The 18,276-nt window shown below is 39.1% G+C and overlaps 2 protein-coding genes across 3 annotated transcripts; both read left to right on the top strand.

Moving 5' to 3' along the window:
* Nucleotides 1–245: 245 nt before the first annotated feature.
* Nucleotides 246–6,538, top strand: LOC113670420 (uncharacterized). 2 transcript variants are annotated; one of them, XM_027186560.2, is made up of 7 exons: nucleotides 246–958; nucleotides 1,551–1,685; nucleotides 2,105–3,343; nucleotides 3,531–4,173; nucleotides 4,548–4,911; nucleotides 5,183–5,231; nucleotides 5,683–6,538. In XM_027186560.2, the coding sequence occupies exons 1-7, from the start codon at nucleotides 340–342 to the stop codon at nucleotides 5,985–5,987; spliced, it is 3,354 nt and encodes a 1,117-aa protein (XP_027042361.2). In that variant the 5' UTR covers nucleotides 246–339; the 3' UTR covers nucleotides 5,988–6,538. The 2 variants fall into 2 exon arrangements, with proteins under 2 accessions (XP_027042361.2, XP_089041274.1); XM_089185148.1 differs by having other exon boundaries at nucleotides 256–958; nucleotides 1,614–1,685.
* Nucleotides 6,539–9,700: 3,162 nt separating this feature from the next.
* Nucleotides 9,701–18,261, top strand: LOC113670411 (uncharacterized). Its single transcript, XM_089185146.1, has 7 exons — nucleotides 9,701–10,469; nucleotides 12,134–12,280; nucleotides 13,292–14,542; nucleotides 14,828–15,470; nucleotides 15,860–16,220; nucleotides 16,336–16,384; nucleotides 16,550–18,261. The coding sequence occupies exons 1-7, from the start codon at nucleotides 9,851–9,853 to the stop codon at nucleotides 16,846–16,848; spliced, it is 3,369 nt and encodes a 1,122-aa protein (XP_089041272.1). The 5' UTR covers nucleotides 9,701–9,850; the 3' UTR covers nucleotides 16,849–18,261.
* The last annotated feature ends 15 nt before the right edge of the window (nucleotides 18,262–18,276 follow it).

Below are 18,276 nucleotides of genomic sequence, written 5' to 3'. Positions count from 1 at the left end.
AAGAGTGGTTTGCACTTTAACGGTTGCCAGCACAGAACTTTTACTCCCTCGGGAAAGAGAGCGTTTCAGCATTTTTTTTTTTCTGCTGAAAAACCCGTACTAATCCCCTTGACGAAGATTTCTTTCGCTGTTGATGCGAAACATTTCCAACTAACCGGAAGCCGAAGGCTCTGGAGAAAACGGAAGTCAATGACTTCCTAGTTCCCAGCTTTTTGGCAAAGCAAATAATGAAAGAGATTGGGAACAGCAGCGATATTCTGGAAAAAAGCGTGTTTCACGGAGTTACGGGAATTCAGGTCTACCTTTACTACTTATTTTATTGGTTTACTAGGATTGAGAATGCCGATTACTGACAAGGATATACCCTGTGTAAGGGCTATTCATAGCTGTGCGAAATGCAATCGACCATTCAAGGGAAAGGACTCTAAAGAGAGTTATATTAAGCATCTAGAACACAGTTCAAAACATAAGATCTCGAAGGCTAGTGTACCCGAAAGTTGTGGTCAATGTGGTCGATACTTTTCAAGCACGAGAGCTTTAATTCAACACTTGAAAAAAAGTCGCCATCATTTGAAAGATTTGCACTACGCCGCTTGCACGGGGAAATTTCAACTCGTGGAGAAATTAATGAGAAATGAGATGGCAGATTCGCCAGGAGACTCTCATCAACCGTCGAAACCTCAGATGGGATTCACGCCGATGCATTGTGCTGCCTTCGGCGGCCACGAAGAGTGTTTGACGATCATGCTTAGCTGGGCCGATGGAGATCCAAATGTTGTTGATCCCAAAGATGGCAAAACTCCTGTTCATCTAGCTGCATGGAAAGGACACGGAAACTGTCTCAGATTACTGCTCAAGAAGGGTGGTGATATAAATAGACCTGATTGCAATGGAAACACTCCAATGTCTTTAGCAAAAGATAGATATTGTATGTATGTAGTTGGATATCATTTGGCTGGTGAGTGCTGCATTAATTCAACTGTTTGGGAAATGGCTGAATTACATTAATTTGCTAAGACTGGAGGGTGCAGAAAATATTCCCTTCGTAGGGAAGAATGCATTGTATGTATGTTGTTGGATATCATTTGGCTAAATGACTGAATGCCATTAATTTGCTAAGTCTGGAGAGTGCAAAAAATATTCCTTTCGTAGGGGAGAATGATGGCGGTTTGAAGAGCGAGTTTTCCAGCTATTTTTGAACTTTGTGACGAAGCAAAACATGAAGCTGGTAGTTATTTCAGTTAATTTTTAGTTTGTGCTTGTAACCCTAAAATTTTTGTTTAGTCTTGTGCTGAACTAAAAGAATAGGATGGTGACAGTCTGCGTTGATTCACCAGTGAGTTGGCAATACACTGATAACTTTGGTGGCATACAATTCAGCAAACTTTTTCGTTTCTTCCTAATCATATTGCAACTTTGATGACAAATTGGCGTCGAACGGAGTATTTTTTAAAATCGTGAGGTACTGTTTTTTCACAGCAAAGCAATTCAAGCTAACTTGGCGTCTAACGGAGTATTTGTTAAAATCATGAGGTACTGTTTTTTCACAGCAAAGCAATTCAAGCTGATAATGGAACCGTTATGTGACAATCTACGCCGTGTAAATATTGCAGAGGTACCCACGCAAATCGATGGTCGTGAAGAACCAAGGCAGGCTGAAGAAATGAGTCCATCAAATATTCAAGGTGAAGCTATCTTAAAATTGATGAGAAATGTTTACAATAAGTGATTTTGACTAAGCTAACTATCATTTTATGAGTAGCATTTGTTCCTCCCTTTTCTCTCCCTTGCCCTGAAAGGTGGGGTCTTTTTTGGTAAAACGCATAGTCCATAGCCACCATCAGCAGAACTTTATTCCAAAACCTAACAACTCTCCCCTAAAACGAGACCTTATTGTTGCCAATCAGTAGAACTCACTACCTCAGTCACATAGTAAGACCTGAACGTTTTCTAGATGTTAACTAATGAGAGAATTTCTTAAAATAAATAAAGTGATATATTTACAAAACCTAAGGATAAATTATACAAAGGAAATTCGTAAATGACAATTAATAAAATGTTCTACTGAAAATATTTCTCATTCGTGCATCCCAAACCTATACAGACAAATCCAGTGAACCTTATGAAGTTCTTGCGAGGGGCGAGTTGGCAGTTGAAATATTTAACAAGGCACTACTTGAGGGGAAAGCTTGTGTACCTCGTATGCAGCTCACCGTGATTGGAGATGTAGGCGTGGGCAAGACAAGCCTGGTACGTTCTCTTAGTGGAGAAGATTTTGTAGAAGAACGGGAAGAAACTCGTGGAATTGTCACATCCATGGTTGAGATGACAGAATTAGACGAGTCGTGGCATGCGGTTGACCTGAATAATTCCATTGTAGATGACATTTTAGCTGAGAAAGTGTGTCAGGGAATTAGAGGCACCCCAGTAAAAGGCCAGTCTAATGATTCTCATGGCAAACAACCTGGTTGTTCTCAGTCAAGACTGTCTTTTCACCCAACCAATTTCAGGCGACTTGCTAGCATAGAAGGTCCATCTACTTCAGGAGGTACTGGAATAAGAAGCAACGCGGATGAAACAAGTATGGTAAATATGTCTCCTTCTGCAAGTCCCAGTCTTCTATTTGGAGACACCCCTTCACGTACCATGCCAGTCGATCAAATCAAGCGAAAGCTGAGTCTCCCTGCGGGAACGTTACCGAATGATAGCGAGAAGAAGTACACTAAAATCAGCATTTGGGACTTTGCAGGCCACTCTTTGTATGAAGCAATGCACCATGTTTTCCTAAATCGGCGTTCATTTTATCTTGTTGTATTGAATTTGGTTCGGCTGTGTAACCCTGAGACTGCTAACCAAGCCTTAGAGGAGATACACTTTTGGCTCAATTCCGTACGCGTGCATACTCCTCACACGACACCTGTGTTCCTCGTAGGAACGCGCCGTGCTGAAGTGGCTGACGAAGATTTGGCTACTGCAGAGAGTGACCTTTATGATGAATTGGTAGAGAGCTTTGGGCAGCAACTGGTTAATAGTAAAGAACGAAGCTTCTTGTTTCCGGTAGAAAACTCCCTAGGTGGTGAAGACTCTGGTGCCATAGCCTTAAGGAAAGCTATCGAAAATGAAGCTGCTCTCTTACGGAAAATGGAGGAGGAACTTCCTGTGTTGTGGCTTCATTTTGAAGAGGAAATTCTGAAGTGCAGGGATCATCCACTTTTCCCACCTTGTGTGCGCAAGATCAACCTGAAACGCATGATGGAGCAGAATACTTCCCGTGTTGTCGAAGAAAGAGAGTTTGACAGCATGCTGCATTTCTACCATGACAGTGGAGTGATAATCCTACCAGGTCAGTAAATTATCATATAGATATTTCCTTTCTGTAACATGTCTCATAAATCTCAACCAACCATGTTCATTAAAGTGACAATGATTTGGTTGAGGAATTTGAGAACATTCTTTAAACTCTTCAAGCGAAACTAAATTACTATTTCGAAACCTTTACCCCGTTCAAATGGAGGTAATTTTTTTTTCAGAGGAGCTGATCGGACCGACGACGTATCACTCCGAGCTGAACGACTTGGTGGTCATCAATCCACAATACCTAGTCGATGTTATGACTTGTCTTCACGATGTTACCGACCACCTGGATATTGATCGTAGACACCGTAGTCAGTGGAAGACCTTGCAAGAGGAAGGAGTGGCTGACATCGAGCTTCTTAAGTTTTTATGGGAAAAATTCAGAAGCCCTATTGCTGAGCTTGTTGGTATCTTGGAAGCTTCAGGTATGCTGTGCCCGATCTCTGCCTCAGCTGAGGTAAAAGACCACGAAGATGGCACCGTTCCAGTTGAAGGTGACGAGAATAGTGCTCAAATCAGCAAATACATTGTTCCATTTCACCTAAAAGAGAAAAGCTTGATGAGAAAGTGGGAAAAGCTTTGTCAGAAAAGCTGGTCTGGAATTTGTACCTCAGACAAACTCCTCGTGTTTGATTTCCGTAGTTTCCTACCTCCCGCTCTCTTTAACTACTTTATTGTTCGTACAAGCGCAAGAAGCAAAGACAGTAGTGGTATGAAACCGATCATCACCAAAGGGATGGCCATATTTTCATTTGAAGATAGTTTCTTTCTTCTTACGGAGATGTGTCAGAAACACAACCAAATTCGAATCAGGGCAAGGCAAGTGCGATTTCCTCCTTCTTGATGGGCAACACACTTTATCCCCCTGGGGTCAGCAGTTTGAATGGCAGCCATGTGGGTCAGCATCTCTCATTTGAAGCCTGTTCATCAACGAAATTTTAATACATTGACATAGCAGTGGCACAGTCGGTGTCATTGAGTCATACGCATTCACATCTATAAATTATTCTCGTGGAGATTGTTAGAAATTAGGAATTGTAGATTTTCGCTCTACCACATGTAAACGAAACATTAAAAAGGTTTCTTCAAATCATAACCGTAGAAGTTAATTAATAGTTCCATTTGTGTATAGGTTCTCTACTTATTTATTTATTTATCTATTTATTTATTTATTTATTTATCCCCCCTCATAGGTACAAAAATGGCAAGAAGCTCCACAAATTGTTTAACATACTTATGTCAATAATGACAGACATTTGTCAGCGCCAGTTTAGATTTCTTAAGTTCAGCTTTGGGCCTGTCTGTCCTAACCCACGTTGCCCTGGGTCATCCAGTGACGGAACGGTTCGCCGAGCGGAAACCTCCTCTGATGAAAGTGATGAGGGCGATGATGATGGAGAGTGCGAAGGTGGTGGGCTCGTGTCCTCTGTCCATTCCCCAGCCGAAGGCGTTCGTCGCCACGTAATCTGCATTGACCCAACTGTACCATCTAAGCCCATGTGGTGTAACTCTACGCCAGTACACGAATTTGAAGAAATTAGACAGTGGTTTGTCGAGGTAAGGAAGTATCTAAACAAAGAATCGCCCCAATTTCTTATCTTTAAGACTTTTCTTTCGGCGTAAATTCTAGGCAAGAGAAGTTGAAGGTCAAAAGACTTTCTGGTTATTCCCGTAAAATTATTTCATAATCAATCTCATTTCAGAGAACCGTTAAAGATCTTGAAAAAAAGAAAGCAATTTTGTTTCGGAAAATTACCATGCGTCGGTTCATTTTTCGTGAAAAAGTTATAATTTTCTCCTCTCTCTTTCTTGAATTTTCTTTCCGCAGCCGCAAGATGGCAGTTCTAAGGTCCCAGAGGATTCTCCTTGTTATTCTGGTAAGTCAATTTCCATGTTGAAAACAAGAACTTCCTCTTTAATTACTTCACCATTTTCTACATGCCCTTTTGACTTGACTTGTAATGTACAATAAACGTAGTATATACAAAACCACACTCGGCCTCTGCCGAATGAGCGTTTGTAACATCATGCTGATCCTTGAGATGGAGCCAAATGATTATTATTCTATAAATATAGCAGTATCCTCTGGGAGAGACCATAGTTCCTACCAGCAGTTTTGAATATGCTGAATGACAAAACTCAGAACTACTGCTAATGAAATTTAAAGAAAGAGATCAGCAAAACTCATTTTAACTGAGGCTGATCTAATTTCGGCTTGATCAATCGTTGGATCAAATGGATCTCAATGTTTATTTGTGGGGTGCATGTTCAAAGTTTGGCATGTTTCTCAGTTTTTTCAACCTATGTGCTCTGTTTTTGCCTCGTAAGAACAAGTTCAGAGTTGCTGCCTTGTCGTAGTCGCCAAGCAACTGGCCAACAATTGGAAGTGGCTTGGAAGAGCCCTTCTTGTATCAGAAACAACCATTCAAAACATCCATGTTGAAAACAGCTCAGAGAACGAAAGATCTTATCAAGTCCTCATCCATTGGGAGCAAACCGTGGGTTACAAAGCGACTGTACTTGAACTGATAAAAGCAATTGAAGAGGTTGGCGACGTTTCAACTTTGGAGGCATTTGAGCAACACCTTGGTGATCGTCACGTTAATGCAGCCGATCCTGGTTCCTTTCAGTAGGCTGTTTTCCTCTCCACACAGACCTCTAGATTAGAAAGCATAAGTAACAACAGTTTTCTCGTTATCTCTTTTTTCGGCCACCGCGTACCCTGAACTTTTAGCAATCCCATGTGAGAATCACCAGGATGCTCCTAGAACATTTTGAAGTTAACCCTTGCGGCCAAGTAAGAAAATTCTCAGTTTAGATTGGAATGACCTCTTCTCTGCCCACCTTTCTCCTTGTCTGTCTGTCTGTCGAGTGACATGCAGAAAGAGGGACTACCCTCACTAGGAGAAGCACACCACACAATCAACTGCGGCGTACAGTCGTTAGAAAAGCAAAATTGGTTTTGGCTTTTTTTTTCTGATAAAAACAGATAATTTCAAGGATTCAGGCATAATTTGAGATTTTTAATGAAGGCGGACAGCGTATATCATGATCTTTATTCACTGAAACTTCCCCAACTTTCTCATAAAGTAGATAAGAATATGGCGGAGAATGATTTAAAACTATTGTATTCGTTGTTAGGACTTAGGACTTGAATGGAACAGAGACATAATAACTTGTTTGAATTCTTAGAATGTTTAATACTGGCAGAGTAAAAGACGCGATTGGAACAAAAACTGCCAGGAAATTCGAGACAAATCTTCCTAGATGTCTTTCAAGAGAATTTGTCAATAGGTAAGAGCGAAATATTGAGACACATTTTATTTCTGATCTAAGGAAAGTTATTTTTTTAAACCTTTAGGATACCATTCAAAGCCTTCTTGTTGTCTTATTCTTTGTTTAGACAATTTAACAGTGAGTTTTGCCGGAATTTCCTCCATTTTTTACGTATGTTGCACTTTACTTCAGTCTAAGTGCAAGATTAAAAAAAAAAAAAAAAAAAGAAAAGAAAAGGCGCGTAAAAAAGCTTCTAGAAACATGCTTTGAATAAAACATGCCATACGCAATCCTTACCTTACCGAATTTCCCGGGCAAAAATTATTACCGAACACGAAAAGAAAAACTGAAAATTGAAATAGGTTGATTGTAAAATGGAAACTACAATAGATGACGGTAAGTTATCATAAAGGGGCATCCCTTTCATTTCCAAACATGTCTTTAACCCTTTAACTCCCAGGAATGATTAAAATGTAACTTCTCCCTATAATAGCCATTTATTATCCAGCAAACAGGTAATGAGAATACTCAAACTTATCAGTTTAAGGTTGTTTTCTTCATCTTACACCAGATTCTCGAAACTAAGATAAAGGAAATATATAGCAGCTAGAGGGGAGAATTAACAATCAGATCTTGGGAGTTCAAGGGTTAGAGGAAGTTTTATAATAAATAATAATAATAAATAAATAATGACAATCTTTAATGAGGAAACTTTTTTACTAAAAAGTGGTTTACAAAAAGGACCTCGAAAATTAAAAATTAAAAATTTACAATGAATAAAAATGCTAAAAGATGCTACTAAAAACTAATGTATCTTATGTGTAATACAAAACTTAAATCAATGAATTAAAAATCTGACGCTTCAAAATATTTACATTATCAGAGGCTCGTATAGTTTTGTCCAGCGAGTTAAAATCACTTACAGCATGATAGCCAGTTCTTTGTTTGCCCCAGTTTCTTTTAACGGATGGAATTTTGAGGTTTGCTTTATTTCTTGTGTTGTAACTATGCTGTTCTTGCTGAGTGACTAATGTTAGCTCGTGATGCGTGAGACCATTAAGACATTTATATACATGTACGCATCGGCGCTGGAAGCGCCTTTTTTCTAGTGTTAACCACTTCAGTGTAGTTAACGCATCAGACGCAGAGGAATACAGTGGTCGATCTAATATTATTTTAGCCGCCTTATTTTGAAGCACTTGCAAACTAGACATTAAAGTTACATTATGTTTGTCTCCCCAAACTAAATCAGCATACTCGAATAAGGGCATAACAAGGCTTTTATAAAAAAGGATGCGCGCCTTAAACGGTAACAAATGCTTAATGCGTCTAAGTAGGCCAAGCCTTTGATTAACTTTCCCTGCCATGTATTCGACATGATTTGTCCACGAAAAATCAGACGATATTAAGATTCCAAGATATTTAAAACAAGTAACTGTAAGTTTTAAGTTTATTTTTATTTTTTATTATTACAAATGAAGTTATGCTTTTTATTATTATTATTATTATTATTATTTTATGGATACGGTGTCTTAATAAATAGATCAATTTCCGAGTGCACAAAATATCGTGCACTATGATGATGCTCCTCCCTCTTAGTTTTCTGCGGAAAAATTTAGCCAAGAAATTATTCTGAACAGATGTAATTTTTTTTTTACTTAATGGCAATCTATTGTTTTCAAATCAGCCGATTGTCTTGCAAATGTCAATGTTATGTGTATAGGAATCAAAACACTGGCTGAGCTACAAAGTTTAAATATCTTACGCCAATTCATGTGCAACGAAAAGGACATAGAGTCGGAAGTTATCGACACGAAACCGGCCTTGATCGTCAGCCATTTTAAGCTTTAAAGGAAAGGATTTGCTAATACCGAATTCAGGTTCTATTCAGAACATTCTGAGACTGAATGGTGGCTGAGGAAGTCTGAGGTAAATATAGAATTTGCAGGATGATTTCACAAAAAATCCCGCAAAATTTTGAATTTTGATCAAGCCATGGAAAATGAAGAAATTACCGTGAACGAATTTTTGTAAATTACTTCAATGTTTTTCTCTATAAACGACATTTATAAGCACAAGGAAATTTTGTGGTATTTAATTTTGTTTTGGATACCACACCGTTACGGAAAATCTCCCTGGTTCGACTTTAGAAATCGGCCCACAATCTCATTGAACAGAAAATTTACAAACTATCATTATTAGCTTGTTTTTAAATCAATGAACCCAGGAAAATTTTATTTTTAGCAAAAGGGATGAATTGTTGAATGAAATTTTCAAGCCCGTTCATTTTTAGGGATATCTTGCATCGAAATGATAAGGATTGTGCAGCAAAGGGACTTTTTTTAGCGAAACTCTTGATAAATTCTGTTGTAGGAAGACACATAAATTACATGAATTAGCCCTTTGATTTCGAGTTGAGTTTCAAAGTGCAGATTGAAACCGAACGGTATTATCATTAACTGCTTTATTGTTTTTAGCATTTCCAGTTAAAGTATGACAGCCCCTTTCGTAACTGTTTGTTTTGAAAATCGTATTATTCAACTTTTTGTCAAGGTAAAATAAAACTTGTCTTGTCACACAGGTCGTCAATCCTCGCCCTATGGAATGCCATCCCCTCTTTAATCAAATGTCAGTAATAAATAGTGTGTTTGTAAAACAAAATTTTATATAAAATAAACGTCAAAATCTGAAAATTATTACGTATCCTATGGCTGGTTGTATAAGATGTATTCCGTGATCACGAGTAAACCACTCATGTCAAACTTTATACGAAAACGCAAACCCTGTCACGCATTCTACACATTTGCTGCACATTTTTCCACATTACAATCATCTGTATCTTTAATTTAAGTTTTTTGGAAAAAATTCAAGTCGCCTTATTGACCAAGTTTTCTCTCTTAGGAAAAGATCAACTTCGTTCTCAAGAAACAATTTTAATCCAGTTCTGTTCCTTGGGAGTGGAAAAAATTCCGTTCGGTTTTTCCAATTCTCTTCCACCGACCGGATGCCTTGGGCTACAGGCCAAACGGAAGTGATCCCGACTTCCTAGTTCCCAGTTTTTTTCGTAAAGTCGTAAATGAAAAGGATTGGGAACATCCGCAAATTCTCTGAAAACACGTGCCCCAGAGTTCTTAGAAATTGACAATGAAGGACCAATATTCCTGTGTAAGAAATACGTCGAACACCTACTCTTTCCTTCAGTGTTTTACCCGGATCAAAGATGCCATTTGCCGACAAACATATATCCTGTGCAAGGGCTGTTCACACCTGTGCGAAATGCAATCGGCGATTCATGGGAAAGGAATCTAAAGAGAGTTTTATACAGCATTTAGAACACAGTTCAAAACATCAGATCACCAAAGCTGGCGTGCCAGAAAGCTGCGGTCATTGTGTTCGTTCCTTTTCGAGCACGAGTGCGTTACTCCAGCACCTGGAAAACAATCGCCACCATTTGAAAGATTTACACCACGCCGCTTGCACGGGAAAGTTTCAACTAGTTGAGCAATTAATGAGAACTGAAGCCGCAAATTGTCCCGGCGATTCTCATCGCCCGTCAAAACCTCAGACGGGCTACACGCCAATGCATTGTGCAGCCTTCGGTGGACATGATGAGTGCTTAAAAATTATGCTTAGCTGGCCCGATGGAGACCCAAATGTCGTTGATCCTGCCGATGGCCGAACTCCTGTTCACCTCGCAGCTTGGAAAGGACATGGCGTTTGTCTCAAGTTACTGCTTAGGAAGGGTGGAAGGCTACGTGAACGTGATTTCAGTGGAAAAACACCGATTTCTTTAGCCAGAGATCCATCTTGTTTGTCTTTAATTGTTTATTATTTAGCTGGTAAGTACGATGTTCAATGTTTAGCTTAATCTTAACCACCGTTGATTTTCGCTTGTTTATTATTCAGTTAGACCCGGGTCATATATTGATGGAGGAAGAAATTATAACAACAGAAGCTTTACGAAGCTACAAGAATTCCTTCCCTCGCGAGTTTTCCATTGGCGAATTAACCCCTCTCATGTATGTACAGTATGTATGTAAAATTATCTGGAAAGAGTAATACATGCATAGACCGGCCCGAAACTGGATTTGATTGAAGCACGCGTATACAATTCAAAAAAGCAAAAAAGTTCCTTCACCATAAGGGTGATTTCTCAGTAAAAAAATTATTAAACGATTTGTAATTATCATTAAAGTTTCCTACCAATGTCTGTTTCGAAAACCGCAGTAAAAAGGATAGGTCACCATGCTTACTAAAGGAGGCTCCATGGAGTTTTTGCTGAATGTTGACGCGCTCGCCAGTGGTAATTTGGCTTTGCCTTTGATTTTCTTCAACTTGCTTTGGTAAAATCTCTCAAAATTTTCACAGTTTTGAAAATCGACCCGCAGATCATCTCAAAGCTGAAAAATATAGGGGTCATAATGGCAGTTTCCTCGCTATTTGCAATTTTGTGTTTTCTTCCTCTATCTTAAATTTGGTCTTATGAATTTTTTATTATCAGCAGGCACTAGGAAGGGTAAAAACATGTTTAACGGTCCAGCTAATCTAAGGAAATTCCGCTGAAGGAAACACGATAAATCTTACTTGAAAGATCCCTATTTTCTTTGTCGCAAAACGTTACGTAATGGAATAGAACTTTGCCACGATCGGTATCTGAGCAAGCGCAGACTTACGAATCTGTCGCCCGCTAATTTGGAAATCTTTCCCACGGTGTTTTCTTTTCGGTTGACCTCTTTTTCAGGCGTAGAAAGTCTATTAATATTACGGGTACAGTTGCTGGAAACCCTAGATTCCATCACATAAAAACTGTATTGTGTTAAACTGTTTTTAACACACCTTTTTAGATAACAATCGTGCGATCGTATCGAGCTGCCATGTTTGTTTTGCATGTTGACACTTTTAAAGATCGTGCTATGTTCGTACTCAGATCTCGCGCGGTCAAAAAACCCTTTGGAGCCTGCTTAAGAGAAGTGACAGGACCAATCTTACCCCATTGATGGCTGTGTTAGTACCAATCACGCGTGTGATATCATCGGTTACGGTACATTTAATGTTAAACTTGAAAAAAAAAGCTTAATAGGTAGAAGGTCTCGAGCGTATGGAACAATGCAACATGTAATTTGGGCAAAAATCATTCAATTTCAAAACGGTCATCAAGTAGTTGCTTTCAAGGTCCTGATTTGAATCCTTGAGCAACAAGCTTCGTGCACGCTGTTAGCTATATCTTTTTTTCCCTCTGATGATTTTTTTATTCATTTTTCCAATTCAAAAGGTGAACTTTGTATACCAAATTTATGCAATAGAAATGTAGGTCACTGTGCTCATTCAAGACCATAAGACCATCATTCGTTGATTGAAACACAATATTACAATTTCATCAAAATGTGCACGCTTATTCGCCTGATTAAGTGATTTTTCAAAATTCTGGTTGATATTTCATGTGATCTTCACGTTGTTTACAACAAAAATAGTTTTGAAATGATAAGTGTTTGGTCTTTTACAGAGACAGAATACAGGCTGGACGTGGAAGGATCAATTGAACTTGTATGGAAGAGTCTTTGCGGGGAAAGCAGTCCAATGGTTTCCTCGCCAGTCATGGAACTCCAAAACCCATGCCATGGTGGGGTGATCAGTCAATCCAACAATGAAGGTAAAGTTCATTGCAAAGACAATATAAGTATGTATTTTTTTACCAGGATGATTATTGCTATAAAAAAAATTCCATATTCCAGCTTTCCCTCTCACTGTGTAGACATTTGGGGTTTAGGCCTGTCCCGGTTGTCCTCTGCAACTTTTGAGCTACTTTTAGCATTTGGAGCAACGTAGTTTTGAGGGACTAGCTACCATAAGCAATTTTGCCTTTCTGAGCAATTTTAAAGCAAAATATAGGTTTAGAGTGCACATCAAGCACGACAAAGTCAACAATTTCATGAAAAAATTCAATAGATATATGGTTTTCGACTCTGAGAATGCAATCAATAGATCTAATTACATTCAAGCATGTGTTTTGTCCTGCTAGGCTTAGGAGTATCCTTAAATTTTGCCCATTTCTGCGAGAAACTTTTTCAAGCTAAGTTTCGAGCTATCTTTCTTGAACGATGTTTGCTTTTATCATGAGAAATGAAAAATAAAGCTTTTGATTTACGTTTACGTTTAAATTTCAAGAAATTTAAGACGTAACTTTTTTAATTTTTGCAGTTTTTAGCAATTTTTTAGCAGTCTAGCTAGCAACTTTCCAGCATTTTACATACACAATTGAGATAGGCTTAATGGGGTCCAGCTTTTCTATTACCCATCAAGTGCAATTTTTATTTAAAAAAATCATTGTCTAAAAAGTAACCCCTCCTTTTGCTAAAGCTGGACCATTTGAGGCCTAACCAGTAATATTTGAATAAAGTTACTGACTCAGAATTTAACATTGTTCACATTGATTATGCATATCAAGTACGGTTGGGAATCAAAATAAGACTGTGCTTGACCACAGTCAAAATAAATGAGTGATGACAGGTCCAATGATTAAAAATCATCTTGCAAATATCTTACTGTTTATTATTGTTGTTATTGTTGTTGTTGTTATTGGGGAATATGACCGTTAAATGTGTAGGCTTTTAGAACAAAGCTAATGATTAATAAATTATTTTACGCATTTTAACTAATGCAGAATTTTCCAATGAACCATATGAAGTCCTTGCAAGGGGTGAATTGGCAGTTGAAATATTCAATCAGGCACTACGTGAGGGAAAAGCACGCATATCTCGCATGCAGCTCACTGTCATAGGGAATGTAGGGGTCGGAAAGACCAGCCTTGTACGTTCTCTCAGTGGGGAGGAGTTTGAAGAAGAAAGAAAAGAAACTCATGGAATTGACACTTCCATGGTCGAGAAGACAGAATTAGACGTGTCGTGGCATGCCGCAGACCCGAACAAGTCCCAGGTGGATGAAATTTTAGTAGATCAAGTTTGTCAAGGAATTCAACGTTCCCCAAGGGCGGGCCATCCTTGTCCTATTCGAGGGAGACGGCTGACTCATTCTCACCAAGGACCGTCCTTTTTGCCAAGAGGGCAACATCCTTCTTACGTAAGTCGACTTCGTAGCATAGAAGGTCCATCCACTTCGGGGAGAACCAGCGCAAGCAACGGGGAGCAGACAAGCTTAGTGACAGAGTCACCTGCCTCACTGCACAGTCTTACTCATGAAAGGAGGTCTTCACGTGAGATACCAATCGAAGAGATCATGCGAAGGCTTAGTCTGAATTCGGAAACGTCTTTGGGTGAGAACGAAAAGAAGTACGCTAAGATCAGCATTTGGGACTTTGCTGGCCATTCTCTGTACGAAGCTATGCATCATGTTTTCCTAAACAGGCGTTCCTTTTACCTTGCTGTGCTAAATTTGGCTCGGCTGTGTAACCTTGACAGTGCCAACCAAGTTTTAGAAGAGATTAATTATTGGCTCAATTCCATACGCGTGCATGCTCCTCACACGACTCCTGTGTTCCTAGTGGGAACACACAGCGGCGAGGTAAGCGAGCAAGACAAGGCAACAGCAGAGAAGACGCTTCATGAAAAATTAACTGAGAAGTTTGGTCAACAGCTTGTAAAAAGCAAGGAAAACAGTTTTCTCTTTCCAGTAGAAAACACCCTTGGTGGCGAAGATCCCGGTGCAGGGGCCTTAAAGAAGGCCATCGAAAATGAAGCAACACGCCTGAGTAAAATGGATGAGGAGTTTCCCCTATCGTGGCTTGATTTTGAGGAGGAAATTCTGAAGTGCAGAGAGGACCAAGACTTCCCGCCATGTGTCCGTAAGTCCGACCTAAAACAGATGCTGGAGCAGAGTACATCCCGTAATATCGATGATAGAGAGTTTGGAAGCATGCTGCAGTTCTATCACGACAGTGGTGTGATCATCCTGCCAGGTCAGTAAAAAGTCTTAATTTTAATTTTTCTTATTAATCTTGTCCCACAAAATATCATGCAAACGATTTAATTGATATTTATGTCAAGTTCTTGAGAGAAATCCCCCCAAAAAATAGAACCGCATTTTTTGAATTTCACAAGCATAAACTTAGGCTGTTATGTTAAGGCCAGCCATTGTCGCGGCTAATTTATTTCCAAAAAAAAAGGTTGTTATTCAAACCCTAAGTCATACTTTTATATTCCCCTCAGCTCGACTAGAATAATAATTTAGAATTTACTTTCAGAAGAGCTAATTGGACCAAAGACACACCACTCCGACTTAAACGATGTAGTGGTAGTCAATCCACAGTATCTCGTTGACGTCATGACCCGCCTACACGATATTTCCGACCACCTGAATATTGATCGTGAACATCAGAGTCAGTGGGAGATGCTGCAAGAGCAAGGAGTAGCCAACTTCAAACTTTTGGAGTATCTTTGGAAAGACTTCAAAAGCCCTGCCACTCAGCTTGTTGGCATCTTGGAAGCTTGTGGTATGCTGTGCCCAATCTCTTCTTCTGTAGAGGATGAAGACCGTGAAGACGGTACTAAACCAGTTAAAGGTGATGAGAATGAATCAGAGATCAGCAAATACATCGTACCATTTCATCTAAAGGATAAATGCTTGAAAGGAAAGTGGAATAAGCTTTGTCGGAAAAGATGGACTGAAATTTGTACCTCGGACAAAGTTTTAATGTTTGATTTCCGTAGTTTCCTGCCTCCTGCACTCTTTCACTACTTCATTGTTCGCACTGGCTCTAGAAGCCAATCAAGTAATGGTATGAGACCGATCATAGCCAAAAGGATGGCTATATTCTCATTTGGAGACAGTTTCTTCATTCTTACAGAGATGTGTCAGAAACACAACCAAATTCGAATTAGGGCCCGGTAAGTGCTCTTTTCAACTTGATGGAGTTGGATCCCTAATACCCTATTTAGGACTAATATTCCATCCAGTAGGAAAAGTATTACTTTTAGTCTCCAACCTTACAGCATCGTCTCTAGTATTTGAGAGCGTTAGTGTCGTATGAAGAATTTTAATTTGACGAATTGTTCTAATTAACAGGGTGGTGGCATAATAAGTTCTTCTGTGTCATGTTCATTTGCATCATTTAATCATTCTCTTGAGGACGTTTTCTGTTTCAATATCAGATCTCGGGAAATATGAGTTTTTGGCTAAACTTATCGATGTTAGAAAAGGTCTCCTTCAATCTAAGCCACCGGGATAAATGGTAGTTCCTGGTGTCTAATTCTGTCTTCTTTCATTTCTCCTACAGGCACAAAAATACCAAAAAGCCTCATGAGTTGTTTAACATCTTGATGTCGATAATGACAGACATCTGCCAGCGCCAGTTCCGATTTCTCAAGTTCAGTTTCGGACCTACCTGTCCCAACCCACGTTGCCCCGGGTCATCGAGTGAAGGTATAGTTCTTCCAGTAGACACCTCTTCTGACGAAAGTGATGATGGCGACGATGATGAGGCCGAGTGTGGTGAGCGGGAGTCCTCCGTCGACTCCTCAAGCGAAAGTGTTCGTCATCACGTAATTTACATAGACCCGGCTGTCGCATCCAGGCCTTTGTGGTGTAACTCCACACCAGTCCATGAATTCGAAGAAATCAAGCAGTGGCTTGTTAAGGCAAGGCAATGTTTAAAAATAAATGCTCCGTTGAATTCTTCTTCCTGAAGCTATCCTTTTTGATACCTACTGATCGCTGTTGTAGCCCTAAAGTTTATTCTTTTTCTTTCCTTAGCCACAAAATACCGTTTCCAAGGTCCCAGAGGACTCTCCTTGTTATTCAAGTAAGTCAATACCTTACTGAGACCAAGTGCTTCTCTTACGTATGCTTCACTCCTGCTTGCGTGCCAAGTTAATTTCGTAAATACATTCTTAATTCAAAATATCAGGGGTCCCTATTGTGCCTCTGCAGATTTGTGTTTGAATTTGTTTTTATTTCTGTTATCCAGAACCTGTTAAGTCTTGCTGCCTTGCTTTAGTCGCTAAAGAACTGGCCTATAAATGGAAGTGGCTTGGAAGGTCTCTCTCGGTAGAAGACACAGTCATTGAGACTATTCATACTGAAAATCATTCAGAGGAAGAGAGAGCTTATCAAGTCCTCACCCGATGGAGTCGAGCCACGGGATCCAAAGGTACCGTGCATGAGCTAATGAAAGCGATCCAAGAAATTGGCGACGTTCCGCCTTTGGAGGCATTTGATCGACACCTTGGAGATCGTCATGTCGAGGCAGCTAAGCCTATTAACTAGTTATTCCGCTGCACTCTCGAAGGAATTCGAAATATTAATTGAAATTTTTAAAAATGGAGTCGTAAATAAGGCCGTTTGTCTTTTTTTTCTCGGTTTTGTTGGTAAGCACGTGCCAACAAATCTTACGTAAATAAATTATTCTTGTGCTCGAAAATTTTGAAATTTACTCTTCAATAAGACCAAGCTAATTTTATGTCAGTGCCAGGTTGTAAGTACTCACATGAGTAAAACCGATACGGTTGAAATAGAATTTTCAATTTAAATTGTTTGATTTTGCGACCAGCCTACCACGTCTGTCTGTATAGTAGCGATAAAATATTGCGGTTAATTATCGCAGCGAATGCATCAGTAATGAAGAATACCCGTTCTCATTTTCCCACCATGCATGTTCATTCAGGGAATGAACATGCATGGAGTTGACAAGGTTGGCAAATTTGATGGTAGGCTGGTGATAGTTTACATAATAACGTACATGAAAAAATAACGCGCTTCAGATTGGCTGGAAATGAGTGCATTCTTGTGTAACGCGAATACAAATTTGTAAGACGAGTGCAAATTTCAAATAGCGTGCGCGCCCTAGCAAAATTTCGTGTGTCTTGACTTTCAACGATGTTTTTTCATTAACATTAATTATTAACAGGTAATAACATGATTTCGAGTACAATTTGGTGTAATAAGAACTTGTAAATTTTTCAAAGACTACAAAATTGCACTTGCCTTACGGGCTTGTGCAATTTTGATATCTTTGAAAAAATTAACTCGTGCTTATTTACACCAAATTGCACTCGAAATCATGTTATTACCTATACTAAATCTTACATGAGGCGTGCTCTCAATAGTCACATTGATGAACATAAAACTAAACCCAAAACAAAAATAAAGTGAAGGAAAGAGAAGGCAGAATTTGAGATTTTATCTGTTCGAAGAAAGAAGACTTTATTTCTGTATGAAATGATCTTTAAAGGAAAATTCAAGAACAGTGTATTTCAAGGTATAGTTTTAATACAACCATTTCGATCTTAACTTTGCACGTAGCATGATTGGGTAGTTAATTTAGCCCTGGAAATTGAAACTTTCAGTAAACTTAGTGTGTGTCTCTGAATGGTTTTTTTTTTCGGGCTATATGACCCTATATAGAAAGGGTCAAACAGCCCTTCCGCCACCTAGCATTCCTCATCAGACCGGGTAATGAACAATTACAAAATATATTTTAATTTTAGGACCGATATTGTGGAATTCATTGCTGGTAATGAGTTGTAATCGGACATGCCACGTGAGATCTTTACCTTGCGGAAGGTTTGCAATTGCAAAATTCACTATACGACCAAGGCCGCGTACAAAATTAAAATCGAAATAGTTCTATTGTAAAATGAAATATAAAAAACAATTATACCAATAAATTATTACAGAGTGGCTTACGTTTAGTAT

Source organism: Pocillopora damicornis, chromosome 10 (genome assembly GCF_964200805.1).
Source record: "Pocillopora damicornis chromosome 10, jaPocDami1.2, whole genome shotgun sequence".
Classification (NCBI taxonomy): Eukaryota; Metazoa; Cnidaria; class Anthozoa; order Scleractinia; family Pocilloporidae; genus Pocillopora; species Pocillopora damicornis.
The sequence above is the reverse complement of the archived record's forward strand: the minus strand, read 5'-3'. Positions and strand labels throughout refer to the sequence as shown.